Source organism: Artibeus jamaicensis, unplaced genomic scaffold (genome assembly GCF_021234435.1).
Source record: "Artibeus jamaicensis isolate MK-2021 breed Jamaican fruit bat unplaced genomic scaffold, CSHL_Jam_final contig_391, whole genome shotgun sequence".
NCBI lineage: Eukaryota > Metazoa > Chordata > Mammalia > Chiroptera > Phyllostomidae > Artibeus > Artibeus jamaicensis.
This window is the reverse complement of record NW_026521814.1, coordinates 19,238,100-19,260,564: the sequence shown is the minus strand read 5'-3', so window position 1 is coordinate 19,260,564 and position 22,465 is coordinate 19,238,100. Positions and strand designations below refer to the sequence as shown.

The window sequence follows — 22,465 nt, the reverse complement described above, 5'->3', positions numbered from 1 at the left end:
ACATAACACTGAAGAACATGCAGAACTTCAGGAGTTTACAATCAGCAGATCCCAAGTGTGATAAATCCTGAACATCAATGATACTGATTCTTCAACAATAAAGTTTAAAGAAAGAAAAGAATGCATGGAGGACCTACAAATAAATAGACTTAAAAGATCACTTTTTTCTTTTTTAATATATTTTATTCATTATGCTATTACAGTTGTCCCATTTTTTCTCCCCTCTATTCCCTTCCGCCCTACACCCCTGACCCTAGCATTCCCCCCCCCTTAGTCCAAGTCCATGGGCCATACATATAAGTTCTTTGGTTTCTCCATTGCCTATACTATTCTTAACTTCCCCTTATTTTGTACCTACCATTTATGCTTCTTATTCCCTGCACCTCCTCCCCCCCATTCTCACCCACCACTCCTTCCCTGCTGGTAATTCTCCATGTGATCTCTCTTTCTGTGATTCTGTTCCTATTTTAATCTTTGTTTTTGTTTTAGGTTCAGTTGTCATTTTACTGCTATTTTTTATCTTCTTTTTCTTAGCCAAGTCCTTTTAACATTTTATATGATAAGGGCTTGGTGCTGATGCACTCCTTTAACTTGACCTTATCTGGGAAGCACTTTATCTGCCCTCCCATTCTAAATGATAGCTTTCCTTGCTGGATAGTGTCATCTTGGATGTAGCTCCCTGTCTTTTGCAACTTTGAATACTTCTTTCCAGCCCCTTCTTGCCTGCAATGTTTATTTTCAGAAGTCAGGCAGGTAACTGTCTCCTTTTCTCTTGCTGCTTTGAAGATTCTCTCCTTGTCTTTAATCTTGGGTAACCTAATGATGATGTGCCTTGGTGTGTTTCTCCTTGGGTCCAACTTCTTTGGGATTCTCTAAGCTTCCTGGACTTCCTGGAAGTCTATTTCCTTTGCCATAATAGGGAAGTTCTCCTTCATTAAAGAGATCACTTTTTTTAAAGGGCAAATTACAGTATTTAGGAATGTACATTTGGATAATAAAACCATTTAAATAATTGTAAAAGTGTTTATTTTTGTGGGATAGAGATTAAAATGGAGCATATGGAGACAGGCTGTTAAAATTCTATTTCTTGACTGGCTGGTAGTTACCCAATTATTCATTAAGTTGTATTTTAACTTTGTATATTTATCTGGTAAATAAAATGCGTTCTTAAAAGGAGGAAGGGAAAGGAAGCCACCAAAGGTATTGGTCTACATATGATTTTAATAGATCAAGAGTACATACGCAGGAGACTGACATCAATGACCGCAGAGCCGCTTCCGGATGGGAGTCAATTCTTAGCCTTAAATGGGAGGCCAGTTCCAATAAAGGAACAAATTTTAAAGGCCAAAGTTAGTTACACAGTAGGAATTCTCCCAGGTCATCTTCATTTTTCTATGTAACTGTACACTGAAGAGGAATACCCGATATTTTAAGGGCTGTTAGATACAGGGTCTTCTTAGTTGACACTGATGAACCACAATGTTCCTCAACGTTCCTGTTAGAGCAGGGCCATAAGGAAGCCGGGTGATAAACAGAATCCTGGCCCATGCCTGTCTCACAGTGGGCATGTTGTAACACAGCCAGAACTCTTGATCACGGACAGTGGGCTGGTCTAAGGGGATGGCACCATGTTCATTTAACCTGCAGAAATAAGTGGAAAATGTTCTGGACTTCCTGGTAAGGCACACATATGCCAGAAGACAGTTGATACACCACGAAAGTTCAGAGGCTTATCATACTGGGGAACTTATGAAGGGTCAAGTGGTCAGGGGCATACTGAGACATTCTTTCCTGAAGGATGAATTATTCACTTTGCTCCTCCTACCGCTAACAAAAAGATACAGCACTTGGTAGTATTCTAGATTTTGGAGACAATGTAAAATATACACAGGAAAAATGCTTAAAAGCATTTCTCGGATGACTTAGACAATTTTAGGGGGGCCCAAAGTGAGAGAGGGTTACAGAAGAAAGTGAGAGGGTACATTGGAATGAGTGACTTTGCACCTAACCATCACTTACATCATAGCGTAACTGTATGACCAGAGGTGCCCATCATAAGTTGGGCACTGTCAGATCCACCAAGACACAAGACAGAGCCAGAATATTAAGAAACAATGGTACATTTAGGATGGGGCCCAAGCAAGTCGAGGCTGTGAATTTCATGAAAAGGTAGCCCAGAATCCCACTTCACTTACCTCCAAGAAACTAACATCTCTCTCTCTCTCCCTCTCAACTAACAACCTATGACTTCTTTGGAGTTCAAAGGAGGAAAAAAAAGAATTCAGGCTTGGTTTTGCAAATGGATCTAATTGCCTTGTTGCTAAAACTGGACTGCTACAAGTCAGTGATGAAGGGAAATCCATTCCAGGGGCTAAGCTTCCAGCAATAAACCTGGTCAGCCCTTTGTTCTAGTGATGGGATGTCAAATTTAATGCTCAGCACAAATTTTATGTCAACGTAGTCTAGTTAATTACCTTGTCTGAGCATATTCTCTAGTCTAGTCCTCAGGAAACACTCAAGGGAAATAGGTTTCCTGAAGTCTTACATGTTGAGAATGTCTGAGCAATGATTTTTATACTTTAAAAAAAAAAGGTTTTGTTAGATATAAAATCTTTTACTTTTTCCCCACCACAAATATCTTAAATGTGTCATTTTCCTGGCATAGTGCTAAATTTAGTCTTGCTCTTTGTAAGTCACTTGTTTTTGTTTAGATAGCCAACACCAAAGTTTATATCTAGGATAATATTCTCAGGTAGGAAGGGTGTTTTTTCAATCCGTAGTTCCTAATCATTGTTTTCAGCAAAGTATTTTAAATATAATTGTGTACAGTATGTATGTTCTGATATTTTTAAATCCCTAAAATTGTATCTTCCCACTAATCCTTTCTATATTATTTCTGATTTCTAAAGTCATTCTCCTTTTAAAATTCTATTCCCCTTACGGCATTATCTGTTGTCCATATGCCTTTGTGTTTATTATAATTTAGTCTTCATTTCTGAATTCTTTTTCCCTTTATTTCTAGTATTTTCCCAAGTTTTTCAAATTAGAATTTTTTTGTTTTTGTTCGCATTTTGTATCATTAAAAAAAATTTTATAACCCATTTTAAAATAACAGGTTACAGTTTTAATCTATTTTATGGACATGTCTTTCTGATATGCTTTCAATGAACACAGAATATAAGAACCATGCAGGACTACAATTTTACACTACTTATTTTTATGTGAAATGAGCTTTTCTGAACTTTTAGAAAGAGGCTTGTTTCAGGATAACTTCTCTAGCTCCAGAGTTCCCACGTCTGTTGCTTTTGTATAGTATTGGAAAATATGGCAGCTTCCTTGCTGAGATTTTCCTGGCTTTTTAAAAATGTTGTTGTTTTTTTAAATTACTATTATTTTTAGTGAGGCATAATTGAAATATAACATTGTGTAAGTTTGAGGCATTCAACGTGCTGGTTTATTACATTTATATATTTCCTGGCTCTTTTTAAATAAATGCTGTGATGGATACAAAGATACATAAAATATAACATTAGATTTTAAAAAATAAATCTAAACATAGCAAACAAATATTTTTAGTAAGAAACTTCATGCCCCACAGAGTTTCAGAGTTCTATAGAAATAAAATGCCTTCTCCAAAAGAAAAAAAGCCCACAGTATTTTTACAAAAATGTGTGTAACTCAACTACAAATGCAATAATTTAATGGAATTTAGTAGCCAGAGCCAGTTCTACCTTAAATAATTGAGTTCTGCATGTAATGAAATGGAATATAAAATGTTCTATTTTAAATTGAAGAGAAAGACTTCAACATAAAAGTTTCAGATGAAAAATATTCTATAAATGTAATGATAAATCAATTTGCATTCATGCCTGTACATTCCTTAACATTGCTTCATCTCAGAGAACAAAACAAGTCTTCAATGGTAGTTTTCTGTGATTTAAAAAGCATAGTAAAAGCTTTGGTGTGCTGTTTTTTTTATAAAGATGTATTAAAGATAAGGAAAGGTACAACATACCTAGATACCTGTACTATGGTAAAATATATTTCAATTAAAAACCTGCTTTGCACAGAAGAGCCACCCTGATAAAGTTCTCACCAGCCAAAGGGGATAATTTGAACCAAAGAACAGTGAGTACAAGTAAATAAAACACTAAATTAAGAAAAAAGAAGGTCTTAAGTTCATGGTCATGGTGATAGTGAAGGGGAAAAAAATATTTTTTAATTCATAGGACACCAATGGAGGTCACCAGGACACCAGAAGTCACTCTGAAACAAAGGGAAAGGATTAAATATGCACCCTGCCATTCTGGCATGTGCATATACCATGATGACCAAATAGCACTCATCCATAGATCGAGGTTCTTCTGCACAGAAGAACTGCAACTAGGAAGTGCAATAGGAATGATAAATTTGGAAAATCACCATTTTGCAAGCCTTAATAACTGATTCAGGCAAATGTCATTAACTTATGTTTTAAAAAAATTGTAAAAAGGTTACAGGACACTCTCTGATGAAGATGAAAGGCTTCTGCTGCCCATGTGGCCAATGACCAACCTGAGCATCATTAAAAAAGGGACAATCTGAATTAAGTGTCTCTTAATTTCATATAATATATAAAGTATACCATAATAACATGAAATATTCTTGCTAAGAATAATGAAATCAGAATCTAATTAATCTTCTTTAGATATAACTTCTAGGATATGGAATAGATGATGAACATGTTAAACAACAACAACAAAAGAAAACCACCAAATTCAGTCCATGGGACATTATAGAAAACTCACACGGCTCCTTCAACAAATCACAGTGTGTTAGACAGGGGTGAAAGGGGGAAAGCAAATTTAGATTTCAAGACATGCCAAAGATAAAACAACCAGATACATGTGTACACTCAACCATAAATACACTTTTGAAAAAATTTTAAAAGACTGGATATTAGATACTAATAAATCATTAATTCTATTAGGTATGATACTGACATTGTAATTACATATAGAAATGTTTTTTGATATACCTTCAAATATTTAGATAAAAATGACATCACATTTGAAATAAAGTATGACAACATACTGAAGGTTACTAAAGCTGGTTTATGGGTATATGGAGGTTCATGACAAATTTTCTCTATTTCAGCAGGCACTTAAAACTTATTGTAATAATAAATTATTTTTTCAAAAAACATCTGATACATATAATTGGCAAAGTTTATTATCAAGAACTTTAGTAGGTTTTTAAAAGACTGTTTTGGTTTTAAGTATAATGAAAGATGACAATCCACAATAAGACATACACAAACAAGGATAATTAAAATATTAAATACTGTCCAAATTAAAAGACCATAATTCAAATTGCTAACTTTATAATTTTTGTGTCTTGTTAGAAGTAGCCGGACAATTACTCTTCACAAAATTCACCCCATCAACTCATGAAGGCTGCAAAGCCTCAATGCAAAGTCAATTATAAAGTTTTCAGTTATCAGTGCTGAGTTTTTGTGCTTAAGTGTGCATTACCATAGAAAGCACAAAATGCTGAAGGGAATTTTTGCTTCTTTAAAACATCTCAAGCATCTTTTAAAGTGCGAGCTACAAATATACTGTATCATTACAGAAAAAGTCTTCCAAAAGCATGAGACAGCTACCCAACACGGCCAAGAGCAGTTGCGTGACTAACCGAAGGACTCCCGGCAGTGCTCTGCTATGTCAGTGTGGCAGCCTCCTCCCCTGCAGGTGACTGAGTCTTAGCTCTCACTGTACTACCAGCCAAACATGTACTCCATTGCTTTGGATACAAGACTTTCGTCTTTTTTTGGCGTCTGTCTGTCAGAAATGACCTATTTAAAAAAAACACAATTGTTAGGTTATGGTTTCTTTAGCTTCATAGTCAATTCTAGAGGTAATGACTAATTTAACAGAGCCGAACACTAAAATGCATTTGTAGAATTAAACTGTATATTTAAAAATTAAAATATGGCTTTGGTTAGAACCTCCTTATAATTTTAAGAATAGTAACATTGTATTCCTTTGGTAATTACATCCACTCCTTAAATTAGAAAACTGAACAAACACAAAAGCTACAAAAATTGAAAGGTTTATAAAATAATTAAAAAAAAAACTAAAAGGAAAAAACCCCACAGTTCAAGAATGATCTCCAAATTTCATGAGGAAATCAAAATACTAAAGTGACAAATCTTTTAATTTGCCTTTTAGAACCCATGTCTGTTGCTAGGCAAGTTCGGAACTCCTGCTCAATGATTATGGGATAATAACAAACTGAATGAGAATCATAACACTCCTACCCTTCTTCAAGGAATATAATACATTCGTCCTTTAAACCTTTTTGAAATGAGAATATTTGAAATGGAAACTGGTCAATGCTTTCTCTGATAACCAAAGGCTACTCCAACAAAGCTTAGGGCTCTTTCTTTGTGATACCATCAGATTTAGTTACCAATTTAATAGGGCATTTAATATTCCTTCATGCCAGAAATGTTCACCAAAAAACCCAACTTTTGAAATATACAAAGATTACTTTAAAACTAAATTAAACTCTGAAAATGTTTTTAAAATGGTAAAGAAACTTTTTTAAAAATTCAAGGTACACTTCCAATTGGCCAAAATTCTGATTTTTCTAATAGAAAATTTACGGATATAAAGTTTGTATGTTTCATCATGGCAATCACTTAGGTAGGAAATATTAATATTTAATGGCATACAAATCAATGCAATGAAACTGTTAAACATGCTATGCACGGCAGCCTTCAAAGTACATCCATGTAGCCCATCCTTGAAATACCTGATAGTCACTAGTAGAAGCCTTGTATGCTGTAGCAAGAGGTCTCATGGTAGAAATCCTAGGAGTACTTCCAGGCTGGGTGGGTGTACCTAAGGTTTTGATTGGTGGTGTATAGGCTAGAGATGAAGATGACAAAGCACACCTGTCACTGTTTTCCATAACACTCTAGAGAAACAAAGATAAAGAACTTTTCTGTTTATAAATGTATTATTACATCCTATTTACAAAGAAAACTTTATTAAGAGATATATGCTTTATTTAATCTAATTAATATATTAAATAATGTTGGGCCTGATAAAATAATATATGCTTCTTGGCTAGCATTTGAGATCTTAATGTTCAGCCAGAAATCTAACTTCAATGACCTCAAACATCCTGAGACATCTACAGACTCACAAGAGTAAGAATCTCCTAACCAAAAGCAAGAAAAAGAGAATCCTTAGAAAAATCTGAGAGGAGGGGGAAATTAAAGTCCAATGATCTTTAGTACCCAGTAACCCCAAATTCTCATCTAGCCTCTGCAAACTTCCGGTCCAATACAATGTAATAATGACAGCGATCCTATATATACTATGAGCATCAGGAGCCATTCTGCTTTGTACACTAATACAGACAATTTCTAAGCACAGTCCCTGATAGGTAGTGTATTTCACATATATTTACTTAAAGAATGATCATGATGACTTTAAAGCCACAAAGAAAAGTTTAAGTTGTGCTCAGTGTTGTTTTTTAAGTATATAAATACATGATAATTTTTAAATACTGTATCTTAATATAGAAATATCTGATAAAAAAATTCCACCACTTAAGGTAACCCTTATGTGAAATATTTCATTCTGAAATAGCACCATTCCTTTAAAGTACTTAAAGAAATTTGATGCTGCTTTGCATAAGAAAAACTGGGTTAGAAGATAAGAAACCTAGAACAGTATCTAGGCCTCATCTTTCACAACTCTGGATAAGTTGCTTACCAAGAAAAGAGTACTCTAACATCGTCACAATTTACAAACTAGGAAAAACAAGCACAGCGAAACAAAGTGACATACCCACTAATGTCAATATTTAAACTTGTGCTCTTCAAATGGATTAAGACATTTCCCTCGCATAAACAATGACTTACTTTATCTATACATGGTTTTACACCAATCATGATGGACTCTCCAAAAATCCTCCCATCTTTGCTTAAGGCTTTCCGGGCCTGCAGTTTAGATTGATAACGGATATGCATCCAATTTCCTGTGTTAGACATCTGCAAAAAATGAAGCTGTTTCTTTAAATGTAAAATCTAAACTTCATGTATTACATTAGAAAATTAAAATATATAAAGATACATCTGCTTCCACTTTTTATTTGATGCCCTGAAAAAAGCTATTCAACATAATAAAAGGATTCAACATAAATCCCATTAAACAATTTCAGTACTTTCTATCTGGCTCTCGATTCTCTAATATAAAGAATATGTGGCCCTGGCTGGTGTAGCTCAGTGGATTGAGCGCGGCCTGTGAGCCAAAGGATTATGGTTCCATTCCCAGCCAGTCAGGACACATGCCTGGGTTGCAGGCCAGTTCCCAGCAGGGGATGCACAAGAGGCAACCATACGTTGATGTTTCCCTCTCTCCTTCCCTTCCCCTCTAAAGATAAATAAATAAAATCTTTTTTTTAATGTGGTAAATAGTCTCTGAAAGCAAAGCAACTCTCAAAAGATAACTGTTTCTCATACAATTTTTAAAATTATGAACTGGTTATTTTGAAAAAAGATAACTTTCTAGTAAAAAGGTATCATTAATACTTGCCATGATATTTTTAAAAACTGTATTGGTCATGTGATTTTGTGTAGGAGTTGAATACATTAATCTCTTGTACTAGAAAAAATCTTATTTATAATTTGTACAAAGTTAAACACAATTTTTTAAAAAGCTCTATATAAAGCTAAAAAGCCCTAAGAACTCCCTTTTCTTTTATCCCCAATAAAACAGGCTCAAACTGGAAAATGATAATATGATATTTAGCATCATTTCCCTTTTTAAAAGACAATAAACTAAGCAAAGAGGTGGAAGGAAGCCTCAAATTTTAGGTCTCTTGCTTATTTTCTGTTTGTCCGTTTTTGACAAATAGTATGCAACTTCCAGCCTTCCAGACTCTAACAAACATATTCTATGAAAACTTTTAAAAAAAGGAAGAGCAAATATAAAATTCAGCAGCAAACCTTCCTTCTATTCATATAGCTTATCTGTCCTCAGCCTAAATCATGAATTGAAAAGAATTAAGCCTTACCACATGTTTTAAGATATTCCCATATTGTGCAAATTGTAATAATATATAGGAAGCAGATGCTTGAGGAAACCTGAAAAAAAGAGTTGTCCAGTCATCTTTCCCAATAAAAACGAATGCAAATTACCCTACTTATAAGGGTTTCAAAATAAATTCCTCCCAACTCACTAGAATAGTGCTTTTCAATCTTTTTCATCCCATGGCACACAGAAACTAATTTCTAAAATTTTGCGGCACACCAAAAAATATATTTTTTACCAATCTGACAAAAATAGGCAGAAATTTATCATTTTAAAAAATTTTACAATCTAAGGGAAAAGAGGTCGGTGCCTGACTAAATACAGGTAATTGCATGTTTTAAAAATTGCATGTTTTAAGCACACTAGCGTGCCTGCTGCAGCACACCAGTTGAAAATTGCTGATCTAGAACCACAGGAAATCCTTGACCATCCTATTTCCCACTATTAGCTAAATCTATCACTGCCCATTACATAAAAGCATAAATGTTCAAATCAGTTTTGACTCAGCCATTCTACTCCATTCCCACACTCCTCCCCTGAAATCTCTAAAATTCCACTCTCTGCCACATCACAGCCCTAACAAGAGTTATAATGTTGCAGTTCTATACATAATTTATTTTACAAGGGAGGTGTGTGTAAGAAAAAGCAAGAGAAATATTTAGATATACTACAGTTATTAAAAGGGAAAGAATTTAAAATTATATAGTCATTATCATTATACATTGAGTACCACCTGAAAATTCATAAATTTAGTCCTGAAACAAAAATAGAAGTCAGTACCATTATCAATGGTATAGAAACATTTAAAAAGGATGGTTACCAAAATTTTAATAGCCATACACTCTGTGGGAAAATTCTAAGTGACTTTTACTTTCTTCTTTATAAAGTTCTCTATGGTTTGAATATTTTATAAGGCATTAATACTTATACAGTCCAAACCACAGATCTATTTCTATGTGAAAACCGAGAGTTTCCTTTGCCAATAACCACAGTTATCTGGAGACTGGATTGGGGAGAAAAATCTGAGTCCCCAAAATAAATGAGAAATTCCACACATTAAAATCTATGTGAGTAAAATCTATGTAAGTAAAATACTACATTCAGGACTGCAATTTTACTTTCTATTACATAAGCCTGAGTATGAGTTCTAATCCCAAAGAAAACAAATGAGGCAGGTACCTAACAAAGCAGAGCTACAGCAAATATAAATGAAGGGGAGAAGCAATGACTGAAAGTGAGGAGAGAACCTGAGAAATACAACAAAATTCTAAGACTCAGGGCCACTCTGAGTAGAAATATTCCAATATCCTGTATAAGAATCACTCTAAAACAATGAATGGTATCCTATGCAGACCCTGAGTGAGCAGGAAAAGTTATCAAAGAACACATATTGTGTATTTTAGATTTATTTCTCTATAAATGATCAATATATTTATTCCTTGGAAGAAAATGTTTCAGTTCCTTCAACTAAACTCATATAGAGGGTTACTAAAAAATAAAACCGATAGAAAATAAATAGCTGAGAAAGTGTGTGTCTTAAAAATGAAGAAAAGTACTAGCAGAAGTACTTTAAGTAATTTACCCAACTACTAAGGAATCTTGTGATTGACACCATTACTACTGAGACTAAAAAACAAACTTGGAATTGAACATACAAATTCAAAAACAGCCATTTTATGAGAGAATACAAAAATTTAGACAAAAACACAAAAATCAAATATCCAGCCCAATTACTATGAATGAAGGGCAGAGTACAAACTTCTGCAAAACAAGAAAAGGCAACAGTCCTACTTTTTACCTAAACAGAATCAGTAACACACAGAATCTCTCCATTACACTACACAAAATATAGCTATCAATTATTGCTTTAAAGGGTAAAAGAAATGCAGCTGGGAACCAAAGTGGGAAGGGAAACTTCTCATTGTACATTCTTATATATTCTTTTGAATTTTTAACTTTCAAATAAACTGAATAAATGTTAGTCCACTAACATTTACGGTGCACTGTTCTTCAAGAAGCTCATATATTTTTTTAACCCAAAACTAAATATAATGAGATTCAGTTATCACTATAACAATATAACACTTTCAGGAGCAAGCCTTATATAATACAGTGTAAGCAAGTAACAGTTTAAAAATCAGAAGATCTGAATTTTGCTGAAGCTTTACTAGTAACTAGATGTAAACCTCTGAATAAATCAACTCATCTATACCTCAGTTTCCTCATCTATAATGACACAATATCTCTAACTGTAAAGTTACTTTTTTGATCTAAAAATGTATTCGAAATGCATCTAGATGTGTTAAACAATTTCTATTAAATATTCTGTGACTAGAAAGTATATACGTGCATATACTTCTGACATAGTATTTATACATGAAGGAAATTTTTTTTCTAAGTATGTTTTATTGATCATGCTATTAAAGTCATCCCTTTTCTTTGTCCTCTTTATCCCCCTCGGCTCTGCACCCCCCCTTCAGCGTTCCCCCCCCCACCTTCATTCATGTCCATGTACCATACATGTAAGTTCTTTGGCTTCTCCATCTCATATACCATTCTTAACCTTCGTCTTTTTTGTACTTACCATTTATGCTTCTTGTTCCCTGTACCTTTTCCCCCATTCTCTTCCCTCCCCCTCCCTGCTAATAAGCCTCCCTGTGATCTCCATTTCTGTGATTCTGTACTTGTTCTAGTTGTTTGTTTAGTCCGTTTTTGTTTTTTAGGTTCAGTTGATAATAGATGTGACTTTGTTGCCATTTTACTGTTCATAGTTTTGACCATCCTCTTTTTCTTAGGTAAGTCCCTTTAACATTATATATAGTAAGGCTTGGTGAGAATGAACTCCTTTAACTTGACCTTACTTATCTGAGAAGCACTTTATCTGCCCTCCCATTCTAAACGATAGCTTTGCTGGATAGAGCAATCTTGGATGTAGGTCCCTGTCTCTCATGACTTTGAATACCTCTTTCCAGCCCCTTCTTGCCTATAAGGTTTCATCTGAGAAATCAGCTGAGTCTAACGAGAACTCCTTTGTAGGTAACTGTCTCCTTACCTTTTGCTGTTTTTAAGATTTTTTCCTTATCTATAATCTTGGGTAACTTAATAATGATGTGCCTTGGTGTGTGCTTCCTTGAGTCCAACTTCTTTGGGACTCTGAGCTTCCTGGACTTCCTGGAAGTCTATTTCCTTTGCCAGACAGAGAAATTTTCTTTCATTATTTTTTCAAAGAAGTTTTCAGTTTCTTGCTTTTCCTCTTTTGCTGGTACCCCTATGATTTGGATGTTGGAATGTTTAAAGTTGTCCCAGAGGCTCCTAAGCCTCTCCTCATTTTTAAAAAATTTTTGCTTCTTCATTCTGTTCCAGTTGAATGTTTATTTATTCCTTCTGTTCCAAATCGTTGACTTTAGTCCTGGTTTAGTCCTTCCCATCACTGTCAGTTCCCTGTATAGTTTTCTTAATTTCATTTGCATAGCCTTCACTTCTTCCATTTTCTGTCCATACTCAATGATTTCTTGAGCATCCTGATTACCAGTGTTTTGAACTATGCATCTGATAGGCTGGCTATCTCCTTTTTGCTTAGTTCCTTTTCTGGAGTTTTGATCTGTTTTTTTCATTTTGGCCATTCTTCTTTGTCTCGATGCACCTGTTACACTGTAAGGGGTGAAGCCTAAGGCATTCACCAGTGCAGGGTAACCCTGTATTGTGGCACTGTATGTGGGGGAGGGGTCAGAGAGGGAACAATGCCACTTGCTAACTTGCTCAGCTCTCATCCACGTTCTGTCACTTCCCCTGAGACCCACAAGCAAATTGGGCCCTTCTGGTCCTGATTCCTAGGTGGGTGGGTGTGTGTACATTCCAGGACCCCTGGGTCCCTCCAATGGGCTCTCCCTCTGAGAATGGGAGTTTCTCCTGCCGCCACACCCCCCACCAATTTTTACAACCAGAGGTTTTGAGGCTTTATTTCCCTGTGCTGGAACCCTGGACTGTGCCATCTATCTTGCTCCCCAGTTGCTTCTCCTAGCTTATCCACACACCAGTGCGGGACCTCCTTGTCCACCAGCTGCCGCCTTGCTGCGTATCTTCTCTGCCTCCAGCTGCCCATCTCCATCCTTCTTACCAGTCTGAATGAATGTTTCTTCTTTAACTCCTTGGTTGTTGGACTTCCATACAGTTCAATTTTCTAGCAGTTTTGGTTAGTTTTTATTTTTAAACTGGTTGTTTTCCTTCTTTTGGTTGTGTGAGGAAGCAAAGCATAACTACCTACACCTCCCCCTTGGCCAGAAGTCTCCCACAAATGAAATTCAATTTGTTAGTTCCAAACTGGTTCAGCCCACTATAAGCAGAGAAACAGTCACTACCTAGAGAGAAAGGAGCTTCCTAAGTTTAATGGGGCAACTCTCGGGATATCCAGCAAATATGCTTAAGAGAAAATAATCTAAGAAGAGACAAACAGACAGATAATGAAACTACAAATGAATATTGAACACTAGTTAATAATATGCATGCTGAAGTGCCAGGGTGATCTGTACTAATGTCTGCAACTTACTCTGAAATGTACCAACAACTAAAAAAAAGGATGAATTAATAAAATATAAAATAAATGTAGCAAACTGTTAAGTGTAGAATCTAGATGGTGGGTATATGGGTATCTGCTTTGCAATTCTTTTTTTTTTTTTGTATGTTTGATAAAATTCATTATGAAACTTTGAGGAGGGAGTTATTTATTTTTTAATGGTAAATGATCCAGAAACCTTACCCAAACACAGTTACCCATGTGTCATCAAGGTGATCTTCAGAAGTCAGAGAATCTCCTTGAGTATAAAAAGGATCCAACTGAGCAGGAGATAATGTTGTCTTTCGTGGTTGACCAATGTTTGCTGGACTAAACATACTTTGCCCTATATTAACATATTTAGTAAGTTAGTTACAAATATAAACATTTTGGTTAACTTTAATCAAAGCATTTAGTTTTAAATGAAAAAGTATATTAAAAGTTGACAATTGCATACATAGTTTAAAATACACAACTGTCTTCAAATGATAATTTTATACTACCACACAATTTGAGAAGTCATAGGTAAGAGTAGCTTACGATTTTCCAAATGTTTTATTAACTGCTGGTTAAGCCTACAACAGAAGGATCATCAGTAAACCTCAGAGACTTCTGCTGGACTCATCTTCCTAACCTACCACTTTCATCATGGCACCTCTGCCTTCAGAGTATTTAGCAACTCATTACCCACAAAACAAAATCCAAATGGCCGGGCCTCCACAGTAAAGTGGTACCCTTATTTTTCTAGTTTGCTACTAAATGGTCCCTACCCTGACCCCTAAGATGTGAATGCAATTTTCTTTTATTCAGGTCATTTCTATCTGAAATGTCTGGTTCTGCTCTTTAGTTTCTTATCCTTCAATAACAGCTACCAATTAGTGAATATTTCTACATGTCCACCATGCCCAGCTAAATGTTTTGCATGTTCATTTGATCTAAGAGGCACTGTGCTATTGGAACCACACGTTTCTGAGCAGCAGAGACCACTTTTCTTTAGTGTTTGAAGTAGAAATAATGAGTCACTCATAAAGAAATATTTTTTCAGCACTTAAATATGGACAAAGCATAATTCCAGGCATCTAATTTACAGTAATGAACAAGTTAGACTAAAAAAACACGAAAGAAATTCTATTTCAAATGGATCTTAAATCCGAAAGAGAGGCAAATAAGTAAATACGTAATATGTTATTAAACAGACAATCCTGCATTAAAAAAAAAAAAACTAAAGCAGAGAAGGGAGATTAGTATGTTACATACATATGTGGAAGAGTTTAACAGAAAAAAATTTCACTAAAATACCATTAAAACAAAAACTTGAAGGAAATGAGAAACAAAACCTGCCAGTATCTGAAGACATGAATATTGGCGGGGGGGGGGGGGGGGGGGACCAGTACAAAGTCCCTGATAAGGGATATGGCTGGTGTTTGATGAAGAACAAGAAAGCCAGTTTTGCACAGAGAGGTGGGAGATTGCACAATGAGGTCAGACCAAGCAGGGGAGCACGGGGAGGTAACAAGGTATCAGATCATGAAGAAAAATGTGAACCACTTAGCTTTTACCTAAAATGAGTTAGGCTTAGGCTTTTACCTAAAATGAGTTGGGAAGGCAGAGATAAATTGTGAGCAAGGATGATATACCAGGATGAAACATTTGAAATGAAAATAAATGGTAGCTTTTCACTGAGTACTTTTAATACCATTCTCTACATATATAATTTAATTATAAAAATCTCATGATAGATCTTATCAGTAGCTCTATTTAACAGGGTGATGTGAAATAACATCCAGAAAGAAAGCCAGAATCCCAGTCTAGGCAATCAAATGCAAAGCATGAGCTCTCAGCCAGTCATCTAGTAAATACTCTATTACTACATCAACAGTTGTACCAGAGTGGTCCTTAGGTCCTCGGATCTACTAGGCTTATTAAAGATCCTATTTAATTCAAAGTACTATCCTAGACCCAACTAGAAAACAAGATGCTCACAACCAAATGCTTATGTCCAGTCATCAAGTTAACAAGCTATAATACAAATGAGCTGCTAGAAAGCTTAAGAAACACATATTCAAGTATTTTTAAAGCAATCTAGCAAAAGTCCATATGCAACAATTAGCTCCAGAGAAAACAAAGGTACACAAGAAGGAAACAGAATCCCAGTATATTGCATAGCTCCGTCCTACAGATTTAGCTGACTTTTAAAACTGAGTCCATGTTTAATTTTTTAAAAGAGAACACAAAGTAAATCACTGAAATGAACATCCAACTACATCCATATTATAATACACTTAACAATTTTTTCTCATCACAGATGCATTTAATAGGTACAACCATTTCTAAAATGAGGCTAATTTAAAATGAAATACCCCCTTTTAAATTACAGTTGTTGGGATGACATTGGTTAATATAACTACAAAGGTTTCGGGAGTACAATGCTATATCATCTATATACCGTACTGTGTGTTCACCACCTCAAGTCAAGTCTCTTTCCATCACCATTTACTCCCTCTTTACCCTCTTCTATCTCTCCCACTTCCCTTCCCATCTGGTACTCACCATGCTATTGCTTGTATCTTATGAGGGTAGTTTATTTTGGCGGGGCGGGGCGGGGCGGGGGGGGGGGGAGGTGTCAAAAAATACTCTTAAATAAATTTAGTTTTTACAACAAAGACATGCCTTCAACACACAAAATATGAAAAAAGCATTTTGGTATAAAGTCTGAGGCCAATATAATTTTTATATGTTTTGTATTACCATTCAGATGGTATAATTACTTATGCTACATCATGTAACAACCTTCAAGCAAGAAATTAAATGAAAACACAAATGAAATAGCCATTATGACCTTTAAAAAAAAACAAATCAAAATTAAGTCTCAAACAAATAAGAAATCTAATTTTTGCCCTGTCAACTACTCTAAAAAACATAATTACTTATACATAATCTAAATGTATTTACATAATGTGTTTAGCATAATTGCCCCCCACCTCATTAATGTTTAATTGCTCCACTGATTTTACTTCCTTTCAATCAGACTTCTGGTATCCACATGCTATGCTTTAAAAGATGAAAATAAAGCATACCTAAGAAACCACATCAAATGCCTGTCCCTTGGTAAATCACAACTCAAACACTCTTCTAATGCCAGACTAAATAAAGTAAAGGGCAAAAGACCTTATTACCCTTTATGAAAATGTCTTCAATTAAAGAACACATTCAATTATTTCAAAATAGACTACTAGTATAAATGAAAATAAAAGAAATAAAAAGAGCGCTAAATTTTAAACAGATGCATGGCATATGAAACTTGGGAAAGAGGTTCCTTCTTACCGTGAAACAAAGTAGCACAATATATTAAAAGAATTTGGCCTCAGCCCAAAGAGAGGTCAGACCTCTGTCAGGTTCCTGGGAGGTAACATCTAAACCCTAAGATTTTCCCAGCAAGAAAAGTGTTTTTGCTATTCATGAAGAGGGCTGCTCAATCAAGTGCACGAGTTTATGCTAACAACACGACTCATGGTGGGGGCAAGTCTCACCAGAAAGACCATGTGATAAAAAAGAATGGGCTTTGAGCCACACATCATCCCACCTCTGGGCACAGAAGGGGACTAGAGATGAGTTTAGCCACATGATCAATGGTTCAATCAATCATATTTACAAAATGAAACACCAATAAAAACTCTGGACAGAGGCTCCAGTGAGCTTTCCTAGTTGGTAATATCCTGTGGACAGCACTGGAAGCATAACATAGCACGGAAGCTTTGTGTTTGGAACCCTCCCAGACTTTGCTTTATGCCTCTCTTTCTTTGGTTCTGATTTGTATCCTTTGTTAAAATAAAAGTGTAAACATATATATAGCAGTTTCACTGGGTTCTGATTTTGTAGCCAGTAGGTCTGAAAGTAAAGGTAGCCCTGGGTACCCCCAAACTTGCAGCTGGCATCTGAGGTAAGAGCAATCTTGGGGGACTTTCCAGTCTGACAAACTCATTGTATCCAAAAGCACAGTGAACAACTGCAGAGGACCAGTTTGTCTTGGCCTGGCAAATGTGACTCAGCGCTGTATGGAAAAACTACAGATGCGAAGTGGTGGGCAGGAGCCAGATCCTCAAACCAAGTTTTGCCCTGGGAATCAGGCCTAGAAAATGCATAGACTGTTACGGCTTGCTCTTGCTAAAACTCCATCACCCTGGTCTAAAGCAACAGATGTGTATTGTCTATCTTCAAGGTAATTTCCAAAGCCTGTATGAGTTCTCCCAAGGACAGAGCTAATGAGCTCATCGCCATTCCCCTCTGCATGTTATTTTCATTTCCTTGATTATACCTAAAATGTAGACAATAATATTCTATGTAATAGGTAATAAACCTTTCTCTGACGTAAGACCCAAGGAAAACAATAAAAGCCTGTCTAGGCAAGGGTCGTAGTGCTCCCCTCTTGAGGGAGTGGCCGAGGCACCATAGGCACTCTCCCCTTGAAAGAACAGCCTTGCCTGTTCCCTTTTTCCACACAGGATTGTTGTCACCTGTGCATTCATTCTCGCCATCAGCCATAACAGGCGGACTCTGCTGGACAGGGTCTGCTACAAACAATGGATACAACATCCACTCAAACATGGTGAACTAAACACTTGTATTCATCTCTAATCCCTTCAACGCCCAATGACTGTTATTTTAGAAAGGCCCCGGTTTTGGAGACCACAGGAACTATGAAAAGTGTGAAACAGGATGCCAGCTAAAATCGAGGAAGATTAGTGGGTATAATAAAAAGTGAGATGGCAGGCTCCTCCTCATCTTAGGCAGCCAGATGACAGTCACCAATCCATCCCACTCCCAAGAGACCAAAGACTTAGTCTCTAAGGAAAAGGATACTCTAAATAGCTCAGGACTCCATGAGTCCAGTCACAGTGTAGAACAACTGTAGGACATCAAGACTTCTTTGGGAAAACAAAAAAAACATAAGACCTACATATGCTGAAATCAGAGATTTTTCCCAGCAAAAATCTAGTTAGCTGTCTAATCCCCTTATAGTGAAGCCCACTGAGAGACAAACAGCCTCTCTCTACAAATTTCCCCCTTCCTGCAAATGCTGATGAGCACACAAGCACTAATTCCAGGTGGCTCTTTAGTGACCATTCAGTAAATATGCCTTCCCCAAGACAGAAGATGTAGAAAAAGGAAAAAATAATAATAACTAGAAGAAAACAGACAATATGAACAAGAATAAAAATCAACATTAATCTCACTGGTAAGATTCATATTTATGAAACAACAATAGGATGTAAAAATCAACAATAACAAAAGATTCTTGGGAATTAAAATGGCAAAAAATTGTTATAAAAATTGGAAACTGAGACTGAGGATAACTCTCAGAATGCAGACTACATATGTAAAAGACAATATAAGGGAAAAAAAAGTAGAAAATTAGAAAAATCTACAGTGTTCATAATTAGGAGGAGTTCCAGAAAGAAGGAAGAAAACAGAGGGAGAGCAATTACCAAATACAGGGAAGTTTCCCAGACTAAAGATAAGTGTCTTTAAAGGATCCATCAATTAATTCCCCAGCAAAGCAAATGAAAAAGTTCCATACCAAAGCACAGTTCTTAAATTGAGACAGTAACCATAAAGAGATCTTAAATCTTCAAAACCAAGCCACTCACAGACTCAGGAATCAATACCACAAATAACTTCCACAGAACACTAGAAGCCAGAAGACAATGGAATGCTGCCTCCAAAATTCTGATGTAAAATACTACCCCTGGCCAAACTACCAATCCAGTGTAAAGAGAGGAAAAAAGGAATTTCTGGAATGAGGTCTTTAATTTCACTTCCCATGCAAGCTTTCCTAGAAAACTACTCAAATATGTTCTTCACCAAAATGAGGAAATAAACTAAGAAGAAAACATGTTATCTAAGATAAATAGCTCAACTCTAGAAACTTGCCAAGTTAAGTCCTAGAATGATAACTGTACACCATGCTGAAACAGGAAACGGTCAAAAGAGAGACTAAGAGTGACATGTTCTGCTTAAAACAAACAAAAAAATGTATTTGATAGTATGTTTGAACATTTCAAAAAGATATATATCACAGTAACAGACCATTTGCTTAAGATAACAATAGCAAATGGCGCACAGAAAATTAGACAAATGGGGGGAAGACAATTATAATTAAATAAAACTTAAAGTTTTACAGAAAGGATAAATTATGATAGTTGGTTCAGCACCGACAGTATTTTAGATGGTCATAATAATATAAACACTAAAAAAGTAACAAAGTTTAATATAATTATACTGAGATAATGTGGAAGAGATAAGACGTAAGATCTTCGATCTTCACCTTAAATAGAGCAATACTGAAAACTGAAAATCAAGAATTAGCAATATAATCACACATGACTGAGTAATGGCCCTCCAAGATGACTACATCCTAATCCCTAGAACTTTACTTTATATGGCAAAAGGGATTTCGCAGATGTAGTTAAAGATCTTGAGATGAGAAGATTATCCTGGACTATTTAGGTGGACCCCACAAGTCCTCACAATATATCCACTAGGATCCTCACCAGAGAGAGAGGGAGGGAGACTTTGCTAGAGAGGTGATGTGCTGATGGAAACAGACTGGACTGATACACTTACAGGTGGCCGCTAGAAGCTGAAGAATTCTTCCTAGGGCCTCCAGAAGGAACTAGTCCCACCAACACCTTGACTTAGCCCAGTGAAATTGATTTTGGACTTAAGACTCCTACACTCGAAGAGAATAAATCTGAGTCATTTTAAGCCACTAAATCTGTGATATATTGTTACAGTCCCAACAAGAAACTAAGACGGCATCTCATTTAGGTAAATGGAAATAAATTCTGAAAGGAAATAGTTCTAAAGTCTCAGTTAGTTCTGGAGGAATAAAACTAGACTGCTATATTTTATTATATGCAACTACTATTTGCTTTTTAAAGCTATCTTCATTTATTATTTTGACTCAAAAATAATGCCCCCACCAAAACTAGAGACCACTCAACAGTACTATGACTAATATGGCATGACACTAAAAAAATTTTGATGACCAATTTTTTTAAATTCTATTAAATATGTGATGGGCAAAAAATCATCCCCCAAAGATATCCATGTTCCAATAACCAGAAGCTGTGAACAAATTACATTCCATGGTAAACAGGAATTAAGAATGTGATGAAACTGACTGCTGATCTCACTTTAAATAAGATTTTTTGGGATTAACCTGTATATCTGACAGGGGCCCTTAAATGGAGAAGGAAAAGAGTGATATAAGAAAGACTCAACTGGCAAAGCAAGCTTTAAAGATGGCAGGAGACATGAGCCAAGGAACCCAGGCAGCTTCTAGAAGCTTTAAAATAAAGTAACATCTCCCCTAGAGCCTCCCCTAGAAGCGAGGTGGTAGGCAGGAGCCAGACCTTCAAACCAAGTTTTCCCATGGGAATCAGGCCTAGAAAATGCATACAGACTGTTATGGCTTGCTCTTGCTAAAACTCCATCACCCTGGTCTAAAACAACAAATGTATATTGTCTATCTTCAAGGTAATTTCCAAAGCCTGTACGAGTTCTCCCAAGGACAGAGCTAATGAGCTCATCGCCATTCCCCTCTGCATGTTATTTTCATTTCCTTGATTGTACCTAAAATGTAGACAATAATATTCTATGTAATAGATAATAAATCTTTCTCTGATATAAGACCCAAAGAAAACAATAAAAGCCTGTCTAGGCAAGGGTCGGGGCGCTCCCCTCTTGAGAGAGTGGCCGAGGCACCATAGGCACTCTCCCCTTTAGAGAGTAGTCGTGCCTGTTCCCTTTTTCCACACAGGATTGTTGTCACCTGTGCATTCATTCTCGTCGTCAGCCACAATAGGCAGATTCTGGTGGCCAAAGTCCGCCACAGGGGAGGACAGGAAAAGACAGGGTAAACAGGTTCAACATTCTCTATCCGGGCAATAATGTACCACGGTTGAAAAGAGTTTCTGAAATTCTTTAATCCAGACTTCCCACTTTGTCCTATGACCAAGGTTTTCCAGCACCAGAAATAAGACTCTAAAAGAGATGTTAACATCAGTTATGAAATTTAAAAACCTCCCTACTCTACACAAAGACCTAAGCATAAAATACCACGTGCCTTTAAATCCCATGACAGTCCCTGAAGGCTGTACAAATCTGCCAATATCAGAAAGTTAAAATTTACAAATTACATAAGATATTTTAATTTAACACTAAATACAGGAGCTAAAAAAAAAACAGCTATAACAGAAAAGTCTACATTTTCCCTTAATTTCCCCAAGTCAGCTTCCTCATTTCTTATTATTGGCCATGTATGGTAGATCTTCACAACCATCACACCTTCTCAAAAACACTCTTTGTCACTTATGCCTCATTAATTCCTACACGTAAATTCCTTAAACTCAAAGTAGAAGCAGCAGTGGCTCCCAGTGGCCAATTTATGATTGGTGTATTTTCCTATCGCTGATCTTTGTTATTTTCACATTTGATTGCAAAAAGTGTAAGAACTTCATGGACATCACAGTATTACACAAAAATAAATTAATGAAATATTTAATTAACTTTAATCCTTGACACCAATAAGAATATTATAATGCATGCTTTTCAGACAACTGAGAGATCCTTTAAAATATAAAATACATTATGCTTTTGCATTCTTCCATGTCCCTGGGATCACTCACTGTTTATTAAACAATAGTCACTGTTGTAACAAATAGTCACATAATAAAGCACTGTCATCTATTTGTCTAATCAGATTAAGATTGTTAAAACCTGAACTAATTCCCCTAGAATATTCCACGTCGGGTATGTAAGGATG

The 22,465-nt window shown here is 35.9% G+C and overlaps 1 protein-coding gene across 3 annotated transcripts in view; it reads right to left on the bottom strand.

Moving 5' to 3' along the window:
• Positions 1 to 385: 385 nt before the first annotated feature.
• The window catches only part of NUP35 (nucleoporin 35), a 35,179-nt gene continuing 13,099 nt past the window's right edge, over positions 386 to 22,465 (bottom strand). Inside the window, exons 5-10 of one of the 3 annotated variants that reach the window (XR_005083755.2) lie at positions 13,843 to 13,984; positions 9,070 to 9,139; positions 7,916 to 8,059; positions 6,796 to 6,960; positions 5,674 to 5,833; positions 386 to 1,641 (exon numbers count right to left, since the gene is read on the bottom strand). Coding sequence is in view for 2 of the 3 variants with exons in the window: in XM_037154102.2 (XP_037009997.1) it covers positions 5,756 to 5,833; positions 6,796 to 6,960; positions 7,916 to 8,059; positions 9,070 to 9,139; positions 13,843 to 13,984 (599 nt within the window). In the remaining variant the exon portion in view is untranslated. Of the gene's footprint in view, positions 1,642 to 4,795; positions 5,834 to 6,795; positions 6,961 to 7,915; positions 8,060 to 9,069; positions 9,140 to 13,842; positions 13,985 to 22,465 lie in introns of those variants that run through there. The other 2 variants (XM_037154102.2, XM_037154103.2) reach the window with 2 other exon arrangements.